The following is a 24024-nucleotide window of genomic DNA, read 5'->3' as shown; positions in this document are numbered from 1 at the left end:
TTCATGGCAGCATTACTCTTCTCTGTGCAGTTGGTTTCTTGCCGTTTGTAGAATCATCCTCCCCCTGTTGCAATGATTTCAAACTCTACTCTTGCTTCTCCTCTTTGCAGCACCTCCCAGCCAGGGGGCAGCTCCAGGTTTGTAAGTGTGGTCTCTAAGCCTTTTGCAAAGAGATTACAATATAGAAGTGTACCGGGAATTTTGTTTGATGGAAATTTAGTATTTATCCATTTTGATAGAAACTGTTAATAGGGATCCTCTAAGTACAACCAGTTTTGTATCAAATTAGTGGATTTTCTCTCCAGATCAAATCTCCATATCTTTCTTGTGAAAATGTCAATGAAACAGAAGAGCCTTGCTGAAGTCAAGATCTTCAATTTATTTATGTTTGTAGAACCAGACATAGAAAACTAGGTTGGTTTGATAGACTGGTATGAACAAATCATATTGGTTGGTATTTATCATTTTGTTATTTTTAAGGTATCTACAAATATTTTTGAATTCACCTGGGAATTTTAATCAAGTTGACTGGATTCTACTTTCCTGTTTGTTTGATTGTTATGTTGTTTGGGTTTTTTTCCTAAAGAAAAACACTCAGTCCTTTACTAGTCTCTTGAAACATCTGCCAGTTTTCAAAATAAGTGTTATTTTCTACCATTAGGTTCTGAAATTTGTGGAAAGGTTTGATTAGGAAATGGTAATAGACTTCCAAAGAGGAGAAATGTCTGGCCCATATATTAGTATTTAAACAAGTGCAGACCTATGCTCCTGTATATTGGTTTTTGTCTAGTTTGTGTGTGAGACAGCTGGAAGCTGTGAATATCCTTGGATTTGTCACATTTTCCCCTGGGCTTTGTTCCTTGATGGGGTTTTTCTGTGTAGATTATCCCAGTCCCAGCTTCTGAGCCCAGTCCATTCCCAACCTGACACTGAAGCACAGTGCAGGAGCAAACACCAACATTCTCATCTCTTTAATGGTTTGATGAGGATGGAACCTGAATTTTTAAATTAATTAAAACTGCAGTTGTAGTGTGTTTGGGCTCTGTAAAAATAAAGGGGTGTTTGGTGTTTTTAAACATAGAGAAGTGGTTCTTTCCTCTTTTCTGTAAGGAAGCCTGGCTAGAGCATTCAGCTAGAATCAACAGGCTGTCCCAGTTTCCTTCTCTTCACACAGCCACCCATTTGTCCATATCCCTTTCTGAAAAAAAGAGATGTTGGTTCAGGAAAAGGGGAGGGGTTTGTGGTGCTGGAAGGTCACCTCCAAATACAATCTATACAGTTAAGCAGAACCCTGTCTCATTGAAACACATTTCTCTTTTTTATTGCAGAGATCTATGTACTTCTCTGCTTAGCATATTGCTTCTTTTAAAACTGACTTTTGCAGTCTGTGTCTTTACTCTTAACTTTAGTTAACAACAACTCTAAAACTTTTCTTTGTTTGCTTCTGAAATCCAAGTTTCTAGTACAGATTTTTGGATCTTGGGGCTGACTACATGAAAGCTAGTTATTACAGGAATATATGATGCAGTGACTCAGTTCCTTTTTCAGTCTAATCCTTTCTAAAAGTCAGGCTAGGCTGGTACTGGACTAACTGAAATAGCAGGAAGGATCCTTTTTCCTTTGAAAGACACTGAGTCTTGTCCCAGTTCTCATGTTACATTGACTGGTTGCTACAATTTTAAACTGCACTATTTCTCTGCACTGCAGACAGAGCAAGAGTAACTATTTGGAGATTTCAGTGAATGCCAAACAATAGATACACTTTGAGATTAAAATCACTGATAATTTAAAATGTATCATTGCTATAAAAAAGTAGCTTTTTCCACTCTGAATGTATAGTTTTCTTTTTGATGTATTATAAATGTACTGCATGATGAGCAGTCAGAGGAGGTTGTAAAAATGAATTTCTGATCTCTCATTGTTCTCATTATAATTATTCTAGAGAACAGAAGGAAAAGAACATAAATCCAATTGTAAATAAACACAAATATCTTACATTTTACCACTGAAACCATACATACAGGCTAGGAAATGGCTATTGAATTTCTTAGTGCAAAGTCAGACCATTAAATGCAGGATGCTTTTGTTTGTTTTAAACCTAATTGCTCTAAAAATAGCCACTGATGCATCATTAAAACACAAAAATGTGTTTGGCCCCATTATTGTACGAGCACTGAAAGAGTAAATAGGAATATCTTGTGATCTTTCTACTAAGAGCTTGGTGACATATTTGTCTTTGAATAAGAAAAAGAACTATTAAAAATACTGTCAACAAACTAGCTATTTCCAAGTAATTATATGCACCACACCTTCTTAATTATATGGCAACTTAAATACTTAAGCTATCAGATAATCTCAGAAAGATACTGTGGGACCTTAGCAGGGATTTGCATAATTTCAGAAGTCATGTGTTGTGAAAGTGCTGTGTCCAACCTTACAGAGCCTTATCAGGCTGTACAACATGAAACCAACTCAGTGACTGCTGGGTCACTTCTAGATCAACATTATATTTGTATTTACTATGTATATATAATATAAGCAATGCAGGGTATTTTGTTTTTCCATATATCTTACAAATATAAATTACCTGAGTGGTGCATGTTATTTTCCAGAGCTTTTGAAAACTCTTTGATTAATTGCATTTGAAAATTTCCATCAGAAAATGTATAGCACAGACAACCATCAAGTTTTATTTTTGATGCTGCAAATGATCATTCTCTTCTTGTTTCCTAGTAGCAATTCTTCATAATATCAATATTTCAGGATTTTTTATCTTTTCCCTATTTCTCCAGTTTTCATGGTTAAGATCTTCATCTGGGCTAACTGGGGCTGTAACTATTTATCATCCAAGTACCAATCCCGAAGTTTTTGTGAGCTAACATAGAAATGTTTCTGTATTATCTGGTTTTCTGCGTCATCCTCACAACATATTACCAGGGGCTTTACATTTTATTAATATTACTAGTAATTGTAAGTTGCCCTAACTTGTGCAAATATTTAAATGTATGCTTGAGTGTGGTCCATGTTAAGTCTATAGAAGTACATCTGATGTAAATGTCAAGGATGGCCCGATGAATACCCTGCAGTAAGGGACAGCTCCCCCAGCAGTGACAGAGCCGCACTCCTGCCTGTGAGGGACAGAGCCGCACTCCTGGCCGTGAGGGGCAGAGCCACACTCCTGGCCGTGAGGGACAGAGCCACACTCCTCCTGCCTGTGAGGGACAGAGCCCACTCTGCGTAGGACAACCACACTCCGCTGGAGGGACAGAGCCACACTCCTGGCTGTGAGGGACAGAGCCACACTCCTGGCTGTGAGGGACAGAGCCACACTCCTGGCCGTGAGGGACAGAGCCACACTCCTGCCTGTGAGGGACAGAGCCGCACTCGTGGCTGTGGCAGTTTTAGAGGTGAGCACCTTCCATCCTGCTCTGGTCACTGCCAGGTTTCAGCCAGCAGGGCCCAAGCAGAGCCAGCCCTCTGTGTGAATGCTCTTGGCCCCGTGCCCATGGGGCTGTTCCAGAAGCTGCTGCTCAGCCCTGGAAAAAGCTGTGCCTTGCTTTCATTCTGGGCCAGCAGACTGCTCCAGCAGCCCTGCACTGAGCTGTGTCCAAAAACAAAGTAACCTGCTGCAGGTACCTCAGGATAAGGGGGTTACTTTTTTTTAATCTTTTTGCCAAAAATGTAAAGTGCAATCTCCTGCTGGCTGGTAGGTTTTGATCTGGGATAAAATAGTTTCTTCTCCATGTCTTTAGTTCTGCCAGGCCCTGGGGTGTGCATATAAATGGTTTTGTTCAGCTGTAGTTAGAAGAAGTTGAAGAGTTCAGTATGAACTGATGACACCATAGCCTGAAAGCCATTCTGAAATTTGCATTAGTGATTTAGAATTATTCCATTTAATCTTTTGGTTTTCTGTACCTAAGAAGTGTGAGAAGGAGAATGTTTTGGTTTGCTCCAAGGGATCAATAATCTAATTTCAAGAAAACTGTCTGTCTCTGCAAGACACTAAGATAATGGCAGAAAAAACTTCCATGAAAGGCATATCTAGAAGGTTGGATTTTCAAAAATAGTTAATAATTCTGGGCACTGAAGTATTTTCTACATCACTTTTCTTTTAAAGTTACATTCATAACCAGTCAATAATGGACAAACTAATTTTTATCAAGAGTTTAATGATGACTGGCCCGCAAATTACTAGATTCTTGTCAGCTGGTGATCCATATTGAAATAGATGTTAGGAAATCTTAGCCAATAAAGATCTTAGAAATTCTGCCTTTATGTTACAGAAAGATCTACAGAATTATACACAGAACATTTACAGATCATTTGGCAGCTGTGACTTCTCACTGGGAGAAAATCAGGACTGCTTTACTTTTTAACTTGTGAACTGAAAACTTCAGCCACCTGGCTTTGTTTTTGAAATGATCTTTTATATGTCTTTCAGTTGTTAAGCAGAGAGTGACTCTACATTTTCTCTACCAAGAACAACCTTTCTGTCACCTTTGACACAAGAGCTCAAACCAATTATTACACAAATAGGTAAATACGTAACTTGTTGGTGTGGTTTTTTTATTGGTATTAGTCTCTGATCAGCTTATTCACGGTGCTCCTCTGTCTCATTTCTTAAACTAATCCAGCCAAATTTTTATTAGCTTCCTCTCATATTATCTATACTGTATTTTCTTGAGTGTCCCACTAAGATTAGAGTTCTTCTTCCTTGGATGCATATTAAAAAAAAGCTGCATAAACTAGTTGCAAGACTACATTAGGAATAATTTTTGCAATAGCACTGAAACTTCTCTCTCTGAGAATTACTTAGACTAAATTATTATAGAGACATATTTGCTTTTTCATGTCTACAAAATGTTGTTGACTTAGGGTCATTTACTTAATTACATTGGTAATTGAAGTTGGCATCCAGCTGCCTTTTACCTGACAAATACCCAAAACTTTTGGTCATTAACATTCAAATGCACATTCTTTGTATTTGATGTTTTTTTTCCCTTTGCTTCTATTAGTCCTCAGGGTGATTCACTTCTTCCCATATATTGTGTTGATTGTTTTTCCCCAGCTGATTTTTAGTAAAGTATTCCAACTTTGGATCTAATGCTTAATGGAAAATACCAAAATTGCTTACACAGTCAAACCACTGGTGACCTCTATGAAATGATGTGACCTTCCTCCCACTGTTTGTTGCTGTCTTCACATTCTCCCCAGTTTCATTGGTTATTTCATCTGTGGCTTGGTGTCTTTGTTTACTGAAATTAGCTGGATGTGACATGACTTAAAAAAACTACCCAACACCACAAGAAATATGTAGAGAAAGGTGGACAGTTAGTGCTGGAAAACCTGTGGTATTGTCTTTATTGCAAACTGAAATTAATTGTTGCTTTGCTCATGGAACCACATGAAATAACCTGTGATCCTTTTTTCCACCTTCATTCTATGTGGGTCTCACTTCTTCCTGTGTTCTCATTTCACACATTAAGCTGCAAAAGTCTTTATTTCCATATCATTTATGTGCTATAGCACTTTTTGCATTTTGTACACTTATGAGTCTAATTTTCATGTTGTTTTATCCACTTTTGCTTTAAGGAAATTCTGTTCAGAAACTCATGCAATTAATAGTGTCAACATGCATTTTTCCCCAGTGACCATTTCTTTTGTAATGATGCATGCAGGTTGTTTAGCTCCTCCAAAACACGTAGGAACTGGTGTGTGCTGATGACTCTCTGGTGCAGTGCATTCTGAGTAAGATCTTTAACTATTTGTGCACCAGACTGTATCCTTCTGCTCCAAAGCCTCGGGTTAATGTAGCTGTTGGTCACTGACAGTATAGGACCCTTGTCTATGCAGTGTTTCAGTCTGGAGCTGCAATGTGTACCTGACATTGATGAAAGGTCATCTCTGGCAGAGGTATCCTGGCCTCTGGCAGTTGCAAAGTCAGCAAACACTGAGGTTTGCTGCTGTATGAGAACTTTACCAAAGCTGGGCTGTCCTGTCACACACAGCCACTGTACGCGACAGGCTCCTCACCCTTTGTGTGCACATCAGTAATGGAGAGGGGGAAGGCTCACCTCAGCCCGAGTCACTGACTGCACTGTGCAGTAAAGGCAAATAAATTCCTATTGCTAAGGAGCTGGGATGGAGAGTTGGGATTTGTTGGCATGTCCTCACAGCTGTCACTGTCTGCAGGACAGGCAGCTGTGAGATAGATACTGCCAAGTCAAGGGCAGACTTGGTGGGCAGAGAAGGAATGGCTTTTAGACAAGTCCTAGAGGGGACATCACAGAAAGGGTCAGGTTGGAGGGGAGCACAGTGGATCCCCCGCTGGTCTGACCTCCCTGCTCAAGCCGGGTCATCCCAGAGGCCACGGCACAGGATTGTGTCCAGCTGTGGCGTACCAGGGCAGCCTGATCCACCGCTCGCTCGCTGCACAGTGAAGAAGTCGGGTGGAACTTTCTTTGCATGTTTCTGCCCATTGCCTTGTGTCCCATTCCCCGGCACCACCGAGCAGAACCCGGTCCATGCTCTGACACCACCGCTTTACGTATACACACACAACCGTGTACATGCAGTAGCAGCGAAGGCAGCCAGGGCCGGGCAGCCCGGTGCCTGAGGAGCCCATCCCGAGCAGCCGGTGCCCTCAGGAGCCCATCCCGAGGAGCCCATCCCGGGCAGCCCGGTGCCCTCAGGAGCCCGCCCTGCCCCCGGCCCGTCCCCTCCTCAGTCCGCGTTGTGGCGCCGCCGCCCGGCAGGGGGCGCGGCGGGAGGCGGGGCGCGCGCCGGCGCGGCTGCGCTTTGCGGGCGGCTGTAAAGCAGCGCCGAGTGTCGCGCTGCGCTGGGCAGGGAGCGGCGGGGGCTGCGCCACAACAGAGCGGGGCCCGCCCGGCGCAGCGGCCGCACCGGGACCGGACCGGGGGCAGCGGCCGCACCGGCACAGCCAGGACGCTGCGGCCTCTCGAACCGCGCCGGGAAGCGCCGCGGGGTCACTGCGGCGCCCACCGGGGCCGCTTCTACCCTTCGGCCCTGCGCAGGGCGCCGGCGGCACCCTCCCCTTCCCCCGCGGCCTCGCTGTCTCAGGTACGGGGGACGGCGGGGACCCCGCGGGTGGGGCCGGGCCCGGGCCCGGCCGGGGCTCCCTCGCCCCGAGCCCTGACGGCAGCGCTGAGCCGCGGGGCTGTGCGGCGGGTGGGAACTTCACGCAGAAACGTATTTTTCCTTTTTTATTCAGCGCCTCGTTGACGCACAAAGCCGTGTCTTCACTGCGGGCAGCCGCAGCACTCTCTGGGGTTTTGTCACAAATTTTCCCCTTAGGGAAATGAGTTTCTATTTCTGTGCGTAATAGCGTTTGTTATGACGTCATTTGTTTTGTTTGCGAAGTTAGTGTTCTCTTAACCCGTGTTTTAAAAAAAATCACCGTTTTCAGGTGGTTTTTGCCTGATGAACAAGGAAGTCCCGTTCATTCAGAAATGTAGGCCAGGATCCTCAGAGGTACGTGGGCTTGTCACTGTTGCAATGGGCAGGTGCTAAGGGTATGTACTTTATTAAGTGTTTTTGTGATTAGGGCTGAGCATGCATTCATGGAATTTTCGTGTTGTTTGAATGAGCTCTTCCATGGCTTGAAATGATTTTATTAAATCATAAGCAAGGCCTGGTTGCTTTAGCTGATTAAATGAGACCCTTAATTCCCGATAGCCAAGTACTTCTCCAGAAGAGGACATAATGCAGGAGGTAAGAGTTTGCTGTCATTAGAATAATTTTATTTTAATGCAGTTATTTCAGAAACAAAAGGTTTGAACAAAAAGATAATATTTGAGTGCTCATTATGTAGATCTGGGTTTGTCATGGTATCTGTATTGCAAACTATGAAAGGAAAGCTGTTTTCAGTATAAGGTCTTTCCCTGTCTTTGTTGTAACTTGTAGAAAATTCCAAAGGTATATTTATGCTGGATACTTAGTAGAAAGCTTTTCCAGGACAACTAATATTTAAATAGATAAAATGCTTTGCCAGTCTTAAAACTGGAAATTACATCTTCTTGTTGTTCACATATCCATAGTTCTTGCTGTCAGAACTAAGCAATTTAAGTGGTTTTGCACTTACTTTTCTTTTGGATAAGGGACTGTCTTGGGGCAGGCAGGGAGGGATCAAAAGCAAACCCTGTTAGACAGGATGATCCTTGCTGATGTGCAAGGATTGACAGGGAAAGAAATGATCTTGGTTAATTTGATAGAGTGAACATCTGGTCACCTGTCTGTGCACTCATCCACAGTATAGAATCACCTATGGAGTTCATAAGGTGGGAAAGGCTGTAGGAACATTTTATGGTTCACTTTAATTAAATAATAGAGTAGAAGGCACCAAGCTTCCTGTTTTAAAAGCTCTTGAAATCTTGCATATTTAAAAATCTGGTGGTTTTTATTGATGGCTGAAGCCCTGGCAGCTACAGATGAGATTGTGTCTGGTATTGGGAGCTTGAGGGTGAGCAGCTCACAGCACTCATGCATATTTTGCATGTCCTTTCAAAATATGGATGAGAACACTCTGACCTTTCAGAAATATGTCTTTAATGAAGCAGTGGCTTTTGTAAAAGTGTATTAAGGGTGTATCTTAACAGGACTGTGATTCCAGTTTATATTTGAATTAGTAACTTTGTTGACCTACATAACCAGATCAGTTAGAGCAGTTGATTTTCACTGGAGGTGGCTGTGTTGCAGTAACATTTAGTTGACAGCAGTTGCTGCCTTCTTTTTCCAAGATGTACAATCTTTCATTTGTTTCTATTTCCTCTAATGGTGAGGACATTCCTTTGAGAAGATGGAAGTTATAGTGCCCTCCTCCATGGCTGATGGATTATAGCAGCTTGCATGTCAAGCAGTTGAATAAATAGAAAAAAATTGAGGGGGGAGTGATGTTGGGATGGGGAACAGGATGATTTAATTCCCAGGTAAACAATGGGGATAGTACAGAGAGATGGATTTGCCATAGGAGATATTGTATAAAGAGTTCCTCATGGCTTTCCTGATGTGCAGTCTCCTTTAAGTGAGTTGTAAGAAAAAGTTTGGGTTGGTGAAAGAAACATTTTCTTTTCTTCCTTTCCTTCTGCCCCATTAGGATTCTCTGCTAGGCCTGAGCCACCAAGAATCCCCACCAATCTGTACTTAACCTTGAAGGAAGTTCACTAGTTAAAGACTTCAGCTGAGGATGCATCTTGTGTTTCTTACAAGAGCTCTGTAAACTTTGGAAGCAGCTACACTGGCAAAATTTATGAGACTACAATTTTGAGTAATTATCCTTACCTTGTACATGTATCCCATGTAATGTTACTCAATATGCATGTTTATAAATCTCTTTTCACCCTTACTGACATGCAGACAGCCAAACCACTACAGATCTGGTGATAAAACAAGATTATTTTGTTGTTTTATGTAGTTTATGCTATTTGGAAAAGGAATTGCCCAAAATTAAAATGATGCCTTCCTTACTGAGTGTTCACCAAGTGAAATCTGAGAAGGCTGGTTCATGGCTTTACGCACAGGAGGCCAGGAAGGGCTATTTGCTTCTGTCATTTTTTTTTCCCCAATACAGTTTAGTCCTAATATTTGACTGCTGTTAGGTAAAATGTTTACTTTTGTCTCTGCTGGGTGCAGAGTGGAGAAGACTGCTGCAGTGTCCTTTCCCCTGAAACTGGCAGATCTGCTCAGTTTAGTACCTGTAAAATCCCCTACTTCTCATAGGTTTCCTGAAGAGCAGCATAAAACTGTCCTAATGGTTAATTTCACAAGTCTCACTTGAAAGGCTCTTACTAGCAGCTGTGGCAAAGATCATGTTTAACTTTGCTCCTCAAAGCTTTATTGAGAAGTGTTTGCAAAATGACACTACATCAAGAAGAATTACACATACCTCAAAGGTCAAAAATGCCAGGGGGACTAAGAAACAATTTTTAAAATAATTTTTGATGGCTGTGTATCTCAGAACTTTCCTAGCTGTCTTGTGAAGCACAATTTCTAGTTAAGAGCTTAAGTTCTAATAAAAAATTGCATTTTGTCATCACTTTATAAAGCTGCAACTTTTTATTCTGAAGTTCAATGCTGTTATATTTGTCTTGGAGTTCACTGAAGCCAAAACATTCCTGATTGCCAAATCATAATGCTTCTATCTTAAACCCATGATTTACATAGTGTTAATGTAGCTAACTGATTTAAGCCTAGGACATAGCAAAGAAATGTCTAGACTGAAAAATGTGCTTGTGAGCACCATTTTTGTCAAATACACCTGCAATATCAAATAGATTTTTGTCAAATCCATCCTGCAAAGGCAGGCAGATTCCTTGTCCAGTTGAGTGGTGATGGTGATGCTTGATTCAGGCTGGGATTTCCTTGGAGCCTTTATGGCCTTGGACTGACTCAGTGTACTGCAGGCCTGCTCCCCTGTGCTCTGGGGGCTCTGTGCAGCCCAGCTCCCCTGTGCTCAGAGAAGGGGTCTCTGTGCAGCCCAGCTCCCCTGTGCTGATGGGGGGGGGCTCTGCAGCATTGCTCTCAGCTGTTAACAGGAGGTGCATCCAGCTGCACATGCTCTGTGGATTTTGTCTGTTCCAGCTGGAGCCAGGCCATGGGTCCTGTCCTGAAGAGCTCCTCTGTAGCTGTTGTGTGCTGGGCTCTGTTGGAAGAGGTGAGGCAGACACTTCAGCAGTCTCTCCCTAGGAGTGCAGTGTTGTTCAGTCTGAGGTGAATGGCAGCCTGGCACTACAGAGGCATTCTGTAGCTGTCCTATAGGTGTCCTGATGTTTCTGTTATAGGATAATTGCATAATGAGCTGAATTGACTTAGGCATCAGGAAGCAAACCTTGAAGGTCCCAAAAGAATTTTTTGGAGGGATAAAGTTAAGGAGACTTTGCTGGTCCAGAGGTTGGATATTGTTCATTACAGTACTTGATGGTAGAGTTAGTGGGATCTGACTTTGAGATGGCTTTGTGAAGGTTAGTAAGGGTAATACTGTACTTGAAATAACATTGTTTCACTTCAAGGGTAGACTTTCCAAGGCAGTGATGGTTCCTAGAAGTGCCTGCAAGAAGTGGATAAGGCTCCCTGCATTGCTGTGCCTCATGGAGCTGCAGCACCTCTGCAGAGCACAGGCAAACCCTTCTGTCTGGGCTGGGTGTAGTGGGCTGGCTCTGGGAGCCTGTAAGCAATAACTTGTTTCCAGAACATGCAGTTAATAACTATACCATGTTTGTTGTTCTGAATTACTGTACCTTTCTGTAGGGCAGAACATAAGTATTCTGCTCAAAGAATTCTCCAGTAATTTTGTCATTTAAAAATGAAGTCATCACTATGTCTGCATTAAAGCACAGAAAGGAAATTGAGAATCGTTTGCAATAGTATTTCATATTGTCCTGTGAATAAAGATACATAGTATCAATGCAAACACTATGGAATTTCAGATTACTTTCTGATTGTTACTGTTTTATAAAATGCATAGGTCTTTAACTTATCTGTTGCTTTATTTTCTGTCAAAGATTAGACGACCAGTATGTAGGATGCTAAAATTTGGTAGTTAAGCTTTAGAGGAGCATTGTTTTTCTAATGAAGTGATAAAAAGTGACGAAGAATGCAGTAAAATTTTGAAATCTGATTGCTCTTGTTTTCCTGCTAGTGGAAGTGAATATCAGATGTTTTGCTCCTTTTAGGAAAATGAGTGGCATTTTTTGTGATCTGCTCAGTGAGTTCTTATTTTGTTGGAGCAGCAGGACATGATAGCACTGAGGTTCAGTCTCCATGGAATTGAGTTGGGGGTCCAGCTCCTGAAGTGTCAGCCTCCAGTGGGTCAGGGCCATGTAGGAATCTGCCTTGCTTGGCTGGCAGATTGGAAAGTAACAGTGCTTAAGGTTTCTCACTTTGCTGAGGGCCTTGTATGAATTTTATAACCTTTTTCATTTTCCTGTTTCTTGATATATATAATGGAAAAGCCTTGCTGAAAGAATAAGAATACATCTTTTTAATGAGAGGAAAGAAAGGTTTTCTCATTAATTTAACAGTATGAGTATTAGCTTGTCAGAGTAAAAATAATGGTAAAAGTAAAATCTGATCCAAGCTGCATATCAGGGAAGGGGATTAATTCAGAAAGTTAGTTGGGAGTTCAGTGACCATATGTGAAGAAAACAAGTTAGAGCTAAATAAAGGGACAACAAATGCAAGGAGATTTTTTTTCTAGGTGGTGAAGGGAGTTTACTGTATTCAGAATATGGCTGAAAATACATTTTCAGTGTAATGATCTATTAGGTCACACGTATTCACCAGTGAAATTTATACCAAAAAACTGAGTTATATGTTGTGTAATGAAGCATTTTACTGTTTTATAGTACTGTAATGCTATGTAATTTTTGTTTGCTTATAAAGAAATTAATAATTAATGATCAAATCCTTTGCTCCATCTTATAACTCAAATGTGTTTTGCTTTGATATGTGATCATAAACTTGCTGTAAAGACCTCTTTAACCTTGTTTTTTGACTTAGCTATTTCAAGGGATTTCCCAGCTTGCATGAATTTCCTTGCACAGCTGTATGTCTTGGAATGATTAATATCAATGGTTTTAAGTGGTGAAAAGAATGGGTAAAAGTCATGTGCACTTCATAATTCTAAACAGTCATGCACCTGAGAGGGGAACTTAGAATAACTATTTATAGCTTTCAGGTAGCTGTCTTAACAGCTCTTCATTGAGTCATAATGGCTTAAAAGAGGATAGTAAATCAAAACTTTGAGGGGAAACATGGGGGACTAAGTCAATAGGCAGATGTTTTGATTAGGAAGGAGGAACACTAATGCTGATTGAACTTACTTAATCTTGCTGCTTTTTGAAAAAGCTTCTGAGGGCTACTTTTAATTAGAAATATGTATTGTAGGAACTTCTAAATGTTTTAACAGCAGATGATCTCATTCTAATGACTTAATTATTTGCATATTATTTTTGTAGTCCCTCTTAAATTTTGTCTTCTGTGCAGAAGAAAAATGGACATTTATGTCTAACCACTGAAGATACTTTAAATGGACTGAAATCTACTCCAGCTTTTGTCTTTTTTTGGTCAAATTTTTTGTTTGAAAGTTTGTAATAGCATTTCTAAATAGTGAAGAAATGGATTATTTGTTGTGTAAGTTTGTAGTTGAAGGCAGCAGCTCTCCTGTGAGTAAGCAGCCCTTCGGCCTCTACTGATTAGCAAAAATAGAGAGCTCTTCATTACTTGGTTGAATTTCCATGGTTGTAAGAGTAAAAATATACAAAATGTTTGAATCGATGATAACTGGCTAGTGTACGTAGGCTCCCTGTTGGAATAAAACAAATCCAGTAAATAATCTTTCAGATGCACTTGGTTTCACTGTGATAATTTCAGGTTTTCATCATCTTACAGCAGTTTGAGGTTTCTCAAAGTGTAAATATCATTGCACTAATTTTTTTGTGGTAACTTAAATAGGTAAATCTGTATTTCAGCACAGCACTTCTGCACTAAAGTAAACAGAGCTTATGCAAGGATAATCACATTCAGCATGCAGAATTTTCATACTGATGGAGATTCCTCCACTTCAGTTTAAAAATAAAAAGGGGGGTAGCACTCCAGTGAATAGAACAGAATCCTTTGTAAATCAGCCCTTGGTTGTGTTCACATAATGAGAAAATGTTCAGATTTTAATTTCTTATAAAAAATTGAGGGGTCAATTCTCTTTGATTCTGAAGTTTTCATGTTAAAAGGAGAGGAAACAGTTATGTATAGGCTGGCCATGTAGTATATGCTGGCAAGTTATGACTGTGTTCAAAGACAATAAGCTTTCTAAATAAAAATCCCCTCAAATTGAAATATTTTCTGGATTTTCTAAAAAAACTTGTGAAAAAATACAGGGTTATTGTGGGAGGGTCTGCGTTGCCTTTGGACTGGGGTGAATACTGACTACACTGTTACATTTCTGTAAAACTGAGGTGCATAAATAACAGAGCTAAAAGGTGACCTTGGGAGGATGAGAAGAAGGACTGTGTACTGCTTGTTCTGTGTGCTTCTGGAAGGTCTGAATGCTGCATTCCTGTCCTTACTAGAAACTGGATAAAATGCAAGTCTTGGTCCTTATTTTCCAAAGAAGGATGGTATGGATGGAGAATGGTGAGGACTGACTAAGAGCTGGAGCTGGGAAGGGCAGACAGCAGAACTCCACAGCTTTGATAGGCTTTGTTTCCTACGTAGGCTTTTTGTACTTCTAATTTTTTCCAGTTTTGCTTCTTTTTTTTTTCAGCCCTAAAGAAAAAGGTAGCCTTATATAGTGCATTCCACTAAAACTTACTGCTATAAAAAAGTAGTGCTTTGATGAAGTAAGAGCCCCTTGTCTATGCTAAATTCCAACTTGAATTTAGCTTTTGGCTTGCATGTGAGACAAGCTGTAATTCCTATAGACAACAGCAACACTGTTATCAGAGGATATAGGCCTCATATTTAACAGTAGTTGTTATAAATGCTTGTAGGCTTTCCAGTGAGAGCATTCAAATGGGGCTTTTCAGCTGGGGTTCTAGGATCTGAAAGGTTCTTGATCTCCAGAAGGATCCTGTCAACTTACAGCTTCTGTAGATGTTAGTTGTGCAGCATTGATGCCTTTTGCAAAGTTTTTATCCCAGATAACATCACATGGAGTATAGTAGTTGCTTATGGCTGTGAAGAGGACACAGGGATGATGTTTATACCTATTCCAAACTGAAATAAGTAATTCTTTAGGATCTGTTAGGAGCAGCTAGCTCACAGCTGCTCCTGAAAGCATCAGTTTGTGAAACAGTCTAAAAAAATCTTATTTAAATCTGTTTTGTAGTCTCAGTTTTGTATTGATATGTTCTGTGAGGAAATAAATGAGTGTTAAATATTAGCTCTGCATGTAAGGATGCATTAGCATTTTGGAGAGTTTGGAGATTCAGGCAGAGGATTATGGACCTGAGTAGGCAGGGCTGCTTAACCTGCCACAGATCATAGAACCATCATGGAATGACCTTGAAAGTCATCTACTGCCAAATTCCCTGCCATGGACAGGGACACCTTCCACAAGACCACATTGCTTAAAGCCCAGCTTTTCCATGAGCTCTTCCAGGAGGCATCCACAGCTTCTCTGGGCACCTGTTCCAGTGTCTCACCACTGTCACAGGGAAGAATTTCTTCCTTGTCTCTAATCTAAACCTGCCCTCCTTTGGTTTGAAGCCATTCCCCCTTGTCTTGTCATTACATGCTTTTGTCAGAAGTCCCTCTCAAGCTCTGTTGGAACCCCTTTAGGTACTGGAAGGTGCTGTAATGTATCCTTGGAGCCTTTTCTTCTCCAGACTGAGCAACCCCAATTCTCTATCTGTCTTCATAGGACAAATTCTCCACCCCTGGGAGCATCTTCATGGCCCTCCTGTGGTCTTGTTCCAGCAGCTCCATGTCCTTATGCTGGGAGCTGCAGAACTGGGCATGTTAGTCCAGGTGGAATAGAGGGACAGTCCCCTCCTGCTGGCCACACTGTTTTGAGCCACTGCAAGCACAGTGTCAGGTCATGTCATGTTTCTCACCCAGTAACACCCTCTGAAGTTCTCCCGGTGCTGCTCTCCCTCTCTCTGCCCAGCCTGTGTTTGTGCTTGGGATGCCCCAGCCCAGGTGCGGGCCTTGGCTTGGCCGTGTGCAGCTTTGTGAGGTTCATGCAGACCGGCCTGTCCGGGTGGCTCTGCGTGGCTGTTGCTGCTGTTTCTAGAACAGCTCAGGTGGTTTTTCTGCCTTCATGCATCTTCCCAGCTGTGCTGCCTAGGCAGCCTTATTCCACTTTGGGCATTGTTGCACGTTTTCTTTAGTAGCTTTTTGGTAGCTCAGCACAACTTGCTGTAAGTTGTCAAGTATCTACATAAAACCCCCTGATATTAGTTACAGAAAAGAGTTCCAGTATTTATCACAGTGGGAACCAAATTGTTTTATCATTCCCTTTTGGGAATTGAAACCAAAGGCAGAGATGGCAGATGAAGCAGATTGAACATGGATCCATTACTGAGGTTGCTGTTGTCTGTGTCTTCCAGTACAAAAGTGCTTCTTTGAGGCTCATGTTATACATTGGCAGCTTTATATTTTTGCAGGGAGGGGAAGCTGCCCCATAGTGACTGCTAAGGGAACATATGCTGTGATGTACTCAGTGTTTGTCATAGGGTAAGAGTCAAAAGTACATGGACTGAAAATAGCTTTGTACATTGTACTGCTAATGTGTGGTGGTTTTTAAAAGAGACTCAAAGCAATAAATGGATTTTTATTACTTTGCCCCAAAATAATAACAGTTCAAAATCTCTCATGTTTCATTCTTTTGTGTGTCAAAAAAGAACGATGAATTCAAGTAACTGACTTTTATAGCTCAACTGACACCATACAGCCCTTGTATTGTATTGAGCTATTTACTGTCCATGTGTTCTGCTGCAGGGGAAGACACAGGCCTTATTTAATAAGCAGGCATTTTAGCTGATGGCTATGGGAGCTATTTAGCCAAAACTCAGGTAACTTCTGTAAGCAGTAGCCTGTAACTGCCGTGCTTAAGTATTAGTAAGATAGACATCATTGGTTTTGCAGGTGACATAGACCAGTATTTGCTCTGTGAGAGTGATAATGTTTTCACTGACCATAAGAATTTAAATTAAAGAACTCTCTTTTAATGAAAAATTACATTGTCAAGGAACATTTTTATTTTGAAACAGTTGTATTTTGGTTACTGTTGTTTTGCCATTCCTACTGGGGGATTAGTACTAGCAGTAAATGGGTTTTCTCTTATTTCAGCTTTGCTTTTGAAAAAAATCGAATGCTTCTTTTCCTGATGCTTATCTGTTTTGTTTTCTAGGCCTTTCTTAAATCTTTCCATGTCTAAATGGACTCCTGAATGTAATATAGTTTATACCCTAAAAGCGGATATGAAGAGTGAAGTTCCTTCTGATGCACCAAAGAGACAGGAGAGTCTGAAGGGGATCCTCTTGAACCCTGAGCCTATTGGAGAGGCCAAGAGCTTCACTGCAGAAGTTGAGATGATTGCCAGTAAAGTAGGGAATGAGTTCTCTCACTTGTGTGGTGATTCTCAAAAGCAAAAGGACATGAATGGCAACCATACAGACCAAGAGAAAGGTATTGTGGTGCGAAAAAAACGCAAGAGCCAGCAGGCTGGTCCTTCCTACACTCAGAACTGTCCTGATAAAGAAAATAAAGGAATCTTAGGATTGAGACAGCATCTAGAAACACAGAGTGAAGACAATGATTCTTCTTTTAGTGACTGTATCTCATCGCCTTCATCTAGCTTGCATTTTGGGGACTCTGACACGGTAACATCTGATGAGGAAAAGGATGCTCCTGTGAGACACCCTCAGGCTGTGCTGAATACTCCAAGCAGAACTCACAGTGCAAGGTCACAAAAGTGGCCTCGGACTGAGGCAGACTCTGTACCTGGGTTATTGATGAAAAGGCCCTGTTTTCACAACAGTTCTTTAAGAAGACTTCCATATAGGAAGAGAGCTGTGAAAACAAGTTCATCACAGCGGACACAGAACCAAAAAGAACGAATTTTAATGCAGAGGAAAAAGCGGGAAGTGTTGGCTCGAAGAAAGTATGCTTTACTCCCCAGTTCCAGCAGCTCCAGTGAGAATGATCTCAGTACTGAATCTTCTTCCAGTTCATCTACTGAAGGGGAGGAGGACTTGTTTGTGTCACCTGGTGAAAACCACCAGAATAGCACAGCTGTTCCTTCAGGTAAAACTCAATTCCTGAGGTATTTTGTATTAGTTACCTTTCATTGTGTATAATAGGCTTTTGTATAAGTCCTTTAGAGCAGTTTTTGAGGTTAATACTACAGATAGACTTACTGCAAGTACTGTGAGCATTGCAACATCAATTCTTGATGGGAGAAGTACATTCAGACCTTAGTACATTCAAATCTAAAATCTTGAATGTAAAAGTTAATGGCTTCTGCAGCACATAATGGAAGTTGCTCAGTCTGATTAATCACATGCTGCTGAGTTAATCCATTTTTATTGTTTTAGCTGTTGAATTGTGTTAAAAATTTAGCTTTGAACTGATTATGGTAATAATTCTATTTTCAGAATGTAGAAATACCTGCTAATATTTAACTGTTCTTGAAAATTTAGAAGAATATGAAGAAAAAAGTCTATTGTTATAAGAGCTGAACTATGAGTCAGTTGAAGGTAGCTTTAGTATTGTGATAATGAGAGAAAAGTATTTTATATATACCAGATTTTTCTAATGTCTTGTCACAGTATCTGAATCCTTGAGTGCTTGGAGGAATGCTTTTTGGGGAATGTTTTTGTTTAGTTTGGTTTGTTTTGGGTGTTTTTCCTGGTTTGTTTGTTTGTTGTGGGTTTTTGTTAGTTGGCAGATTTTTTTGGACTTCCTTTTGTGTTAAATTTGCCAAGTGAAAGTAATTGTGCATTCTGTTTTGGTTCAGCTTTTTAGAGAGCATGGGGAAGTGGGTAGAACACAGCACGGTGTTAATCTGTGCAAGCATGTGTTTTATCTAGTAACAAATATGCTTTAATAAGTGAAACCCTATCTCAGGCTGTGCTAATCATTCCTCTAAGAAAATGTGGCTGAAAATACAAGAACAGGTTAAAAAACAAAAGTGTGAATGCTCATTCATTCAGGGCAGGATTTGTGCTTGAACAGAACCAGAGTAGTAAAGTCTAGATTATTGCTTGTTACTCATTGCAGTAGGAAATAATGTCTGTGATGTTTAAATACAAGTAAAATCTGTAATTCTGAAGTTTCACTTCTGCAGTGCTAGGGCTGGGCATGTATAACTGAAACAGAAGAATTATTGCACAGCCTTAATTATCTTAATGCATATTTGTGGGAATAGAAATTAATTAGGCCTAAAAAAGTTACATTTGGCATGCATGTGTAACCATATTGAAGAATATGATTTGTAAATAATAAATAATAGGGAGATGCATACATTTATATGAAAAGCCAGTTTGAGAAACTACTGCATTAACACATTGGTTTCCAAGTTAGTGTTTTCTTACCATTTTCAGAGGGGGTAGATTTCTATATAACTGAAATGATGTAGGATCAGTAACAACTCTCCTTCCACACAGATGTGGAAAAGTCCAGTGGATTAATTTTTATACTCTTAATTAATGAAAGTGTGTATTTCATGTCATGAATGAAGAAAACTGATTAGTTCTGCACCAGTAATTTTAGATGAGAATACTGACATGAGCTGTGACTGAAAGTTCTGCTGTAAAGATTGTCCTGCTGTTCATTCCTGTACTGCAGAACCAGCACTTGCAGGGAGCTGCAAAGTGACTCTGCCTTCGTGTGTGAATACTGTGGGGGTTTTTCCAGTGGAAATATAGATTGATGGAAAGGTTTTTGAGCATTTTGTTTACATTGCAGATATAATGGGAAGTTGAGCAGACATCCTCTGTGAAAGTGTCCTATTTTTAGCTAGATAAAAATGTGATTAACATTTTTGGTAGCTTTGTGCTGTTATATAAGGCATTTCTGGTTATTGAGTTAATTAGGACAGAAATGGGGGCAGCTGGAAAGCAGCTATGCAACTTCTCTGTGTAGTGAGCAAGCAGGATGGGGTTTTATATGAGGAAAGGCTTGGATTGATAGAAATGTACATGAGCTAGTTAATGTCAGGGAGAATTTCTTTACATATCTGCTGAATTTACAATGTGCTGAAGACAAATAACTTCTGCTAACAATATGAGGCCTGGGGCATATATGTAAAGGTGCTAGAGGACAGACTTAGGAAAGGAGGAGAATAATAATTGGAAAAGAAAATACAGTTTAAAAAGATGTGGCAATAACTGATTTTTTTTAAAAAACAGGCTTCAAAGTGATGTGATTAGTCTTGTAGCCTACTGAATAGCAATTTGTATTAAGGATTTTGCAGAAAATATTTCTTTGCTTTGAATGTTGCTGCTTAGCTAAAGATACAGTGCATTTAAAGAACTAGTAAGTTAAATTGAAAACAATTTTTCTGATTGTTGCAAGAAATTAAAGTAACAGACCTTTTTAACCTAAGAAGTATTTAGTAAGTTCTTCAAATTAATAAAATTAACTTGGCTAATTTTGGAAAAATCATATTAATGGAGATGTGAAGGGGGGTTGTTTGTTTAACAAAACCTTTACCAAGAAAACAAATAGCATTATATTGGGTTTTTCCTCCTGTTCCATTAAGCTATTCTTCAGGTGAAACCCTGTGCACCTTGGAGTGTGAGGGTGTGCACAGTACATGCTGACACCTGGGATGGTTTGGTTGTAGCAGCTGTGTGCCATGGAAGGCATTGTTCTCATTGCATCTGGGGAGGGCAGACAGGAGCTGGGGCACGAGGCCAGCGTGGAGCCAGCTGGGTGCAGTTTAATGATCCTGCAGCTGGAGGTGCAGGTGCTTGCAGGGTCTGTGTTCTAATTGCAGTGTTCATCACTTGGTTTCAATTGCAATTAAAATGACAGAAGGCAGCATTTTTGCTGGGAGACATGAATTTTGATTCTGTGTTTTGTTTAGGTGGTGCAGAAGCTTTTCTCTAACCCTCTACACACCATCAGAAATAATCCTCATCCACCTTTGCCTATGAAAGGGGGCAAAATTCAACTTTTGCTCTTGCTGGATCTCCTTGTGTTGTAATGCAAATGTTCTGCTTCTGCAAGAATTTGATTTTCATCTTGGATCTAAAGGACTGGAGCTGCACTTTGGAGGCAGTCTGTGGAGGGAAATCTAGCAAAAGCTTAAATGAGAGCAATTTTTTAATCTGATTTGGCAATAAAGCAGAATTCTGGAAAAGAGCAAAGTGTTATTAGAAAAAACAAGCTGTGTAGAGTTTTGCATTGTCATAAATTGTTCAAATTGTTCACCTACTACCTTACCATTCCTTCAGGGTCTGATGTGTTATTTTATATTTTATATTTTTGAACAACTAATGCTAGCCAGGTTTTTCTCCTCTTAGAATGTAATGCTGATGAGAAGCTGCTCCAAATTTTGTTCAAAGCTGCTTCAAATGATAAGACAGTGTTTATTCACTACTGTCATCTTAACTCTCTAACATTTGTTGTCTGTCTCCCAAAAAAACATTGAATATAGACATTCAATATTTTACAAGCCACAGGCTGGTGAAAACGTTAAGCAAATACTGCTTCATGCTGAGATTATTTTAACAGGTTTAAGATAAACAGGTATTAAGTAGAAGTGAGCTGCCTGTTGTTAAAGTTGATTATTTTTCAGTTACTTAATCCCTCCTACAAACTACAGCATGCAGTCCTTTTCTCACACCAACTGATGCAGCTGATAATTCCAACCTTTTATCTCAATAGCATTAGTGGATAAGGAAGGGTATAAGTGTCCTGTTTCCCATGCTGCTTACTGGAGAAGAACTGAGGAGTGGTGGGGGAAGGAGCACCTGCCTGTGTGAGCAGTGGGCATTAATCAGTGCTGCTGTGTCCATCTGCTGGGGATTGGGGCTTTAAATAGCTCCAGTAATAGAAGTTAGTGTGGCATTCACTCCAGCCCTGCTGCAGCTTTCTGTGCTGAAGAGATGCTGTTTGTAGAATTGGCTTGTTGTGGCATTGCCCATAGGGCTGCTTTTGGTGCAAGGTTAAGAACAGTCAGTACAGGTTTCAGTTAGCATGGCTCATAGTTAGAAAAATCCCCTAAACTGTGATTGACTGTTTTTTCCACCAGGGTGCAGACTCCTAAGTAATTTGTATGCTTTGGAAAATTTTTCCCATCATGCACAGCTATTGGAAAGTTTATTCCAAGTAAGTCTCAGTACAAAAAAACTGTAATCACACAACCCTAAGGGAACAGGCAGGTTCTTGCTAGAATGTTGACAGCACTAAATCTTAGTTACAATTAAGTCTTTTCTTAGCAGGATTTTATGAGTAGAATGGCACTGGATTTCTCTAAGTAGAATCAATGTAATACAAAATGCAAGTAGCATAGTACAAAATTTGTACTACCACCAAGTTACAATTTCTAATCACCTGGACCCTCTGCAGAGCAGGTCAAATCTTAACGTGTGGTTTGCTTTATCAACCTAACAATCATAATCTAGACTCAATAACCATATAAAAGAGCATGAGTCACTCACACAGTGTTCAGAGGAAGCAGATGATGACAGAGGTGTCCCTTGCCTCAGTGACAGGAGGGGGTTGCATTTCTGGTGCAGGTTCCCCTTGGAGCTTGCAGCTGCTGCATTTTCTGGCCAGTGCTCTGGGTGCTTCAGCTCCCCTGCACTGTGGCACGCTCATCAACAGCACCTCCCTGGCCTCCTGCAGGACCTTCAAGGCCACCAGGGGAAGGGAGTGACTGTCCTGGTGCCCAGGAATCTTCAGACATCTAGGGAGGGAAAGGACAAATGTGTTTGGTCTGTCTGCTTGGGTCACAGGACCTTCAGAGCCTGAGAACGAGAGCAAAGCCGCAAATCTGTGACCCAGGGGATGGCTGCTCGTACAGGGGTGGTGTTGTGCTCTGTCAGGGCAGGGCAGGGCTGCCAGCCATAGCTAGCTCAAGACATTGCAGAGGTAAAGGAGACAGTACTGACTAATATAGCAGGGTATTATTTTATTCATTTCAAGCTGAATTGCTGTCCAAGTCATTGTCTTTAATTCCTGAGCATAAGTGGCTGTTAGGGCACACAGTTCCACATTCAACACACTTACTGACAGCTGAGCAATGACTGGGCAAGAAAGTGTGCTCTGACATCTGAGACAGTGTTGTGAATGCTGGGTGCTATGAGAGCTTTTAGTTAAAATTTGTAGCCTGAATTTTCTGCCCTGACTGCACAGTGTTTTTGCCAGCTGCAGCTGTTAGAGAGAACATGTGCCTGAGTGGGCTCCTGGTCTGATCCAGTGCAAGCTTGGAACTCAGAATAAGGCAGCTCTCTCACTGGGACTTGGCTGCTGATTTTAAATCTCTTCTGCTTTCACTTAAGAGTTGATCAGACTCTCTCATTTGAAATTGTATATTGAAAAATGCTTTTGTTATCTTACATGTAATATTCAGACTGGTTAAATTCCATGTTAATTGCAAAACAGATGTGAAAATACCCTCTGAGAATGGCATCAGCCAAACATAAATTTGGGTATTACTCCAGTGTTACTTATGCCCTTGGTGGGGTCCTTGGGATGATGATTAATTAATCTTGGAGTTATGCCATAGTCTTTTAAATAGTAGTATAATTATATATATTATACATGTTATACTGTGCAAAGCTTAGTCTTTTGCTTACAACTTCTGGATTATTTAAGTATTTGATTCTAAAGCAGCAAGTTGGTCTATCACTGGCACATAGCAATTTCTGCTGTAAAGTAACCTTACAACTTTCTAGGGAAAAATATGTCATTTACTGGCCTAAGTATTGAACTTTAAAGTCCAATATAATATTTATTTTATTATAAAAGTTATATTCTGCTTACAAAGGCACTTTATTATAGCAAATTTACTGGTTTGGTGAGGTAAGGCCTGGATGAGAGTGTGTTTTTATTTTTCAGAGAGGATTACAGTTTTACACGTGTTCAGATTTGGATTCAAGCATGTGCAGTTTATCCCTTCCCCTAGGCCAGCTGAGCATTAGGTTTCCATCATAGAAAAGGCTTTTAAAAGAGGGGGAAAAACTTATGTGAAGAAGTTACTGATTATTTCTGATTAATAGTCACATGCAGACCTTAATTACTAATGGCTATTGAAAGGTCTGAATGGGAAATGCAAAACTTGCAAACTGAAATTGGTGTCTTGAAAATGCACTATGAAATATTATTACATAATAGATGTGTAAATATTCTCACATAGTAGATGTGAGAAGGGAATCAAACACCTCAAATTCTGTGCAAACTATTAAAATCCTTACTTTGATTTTCAAGAGAAGTTTTGTTTTTAAGAAACTCATTTGAAATGCAGACTGAGTCTTTCAGTGGTGGCCTGAAGGTTAATTTACTCACAAATAACTAGAGTATAATTTTCTTGATGTGTTCTGTGATTCAGAAGATGAC

General features: G+C 40.5%; 1 protein-coding gene across 6 annotated transcripts in view; it reads left to right on the top strand.

Moving 5' to 3' along the window:
• Positions 1-6838: 6838 nt before the first annotated feature.
• Positions 6839-24024, top strand: part of RNF111 (ring finger protein 111) — a 44044-nt gene continuing 26858 nt past the window's right edge. For 4 of the 6 annotated variants that reach the window (XM_064722146.1, XM_064722143.1, XM_064722147.1 and 1 more), the window contains exons 1-2: positions 6949-7080; positions 16865-17760. In XM_064722146.1, the coding sequence (XP_064578216.1) occupies positions 16884-17760 (877 nt within the window). In that variant the 5' untranslated portion in view covers positions 6949-7080; positions 16865-16883. Of the gene's footprint in view, positions 7081-7426; positions 7492-16864; positions 17761-24024 lie in introns of all 6 variants that reach the window. The other 2 variants (XM_064722142.1, XM_064722148.1) reach the window with 2 other exon arrangements.

The sequence above is a fragment of the Zonotrichia leucophrys genome, chromosome 10 (assembly GCF_028769735.1).
Source record: "Zonotrichia leucophrys gambelii isolate GWCS_2022_RI chromosome 10, RI_Zleu_2.0, whole genome shotgun sequence".
In the NCBI taxonomy this organism is placed as follows: domain Eukaryota; kingdom Metazoa; phylum Chordata; class Aves; order Passeriformes; family Passerellidae; genus Zonotrichia; species Zonotrichia leucophrys.
Note: the sequence above shows the minus strand (reverse complement) of the source record. Positions and strands in the feature narration are given on the sequence as shown.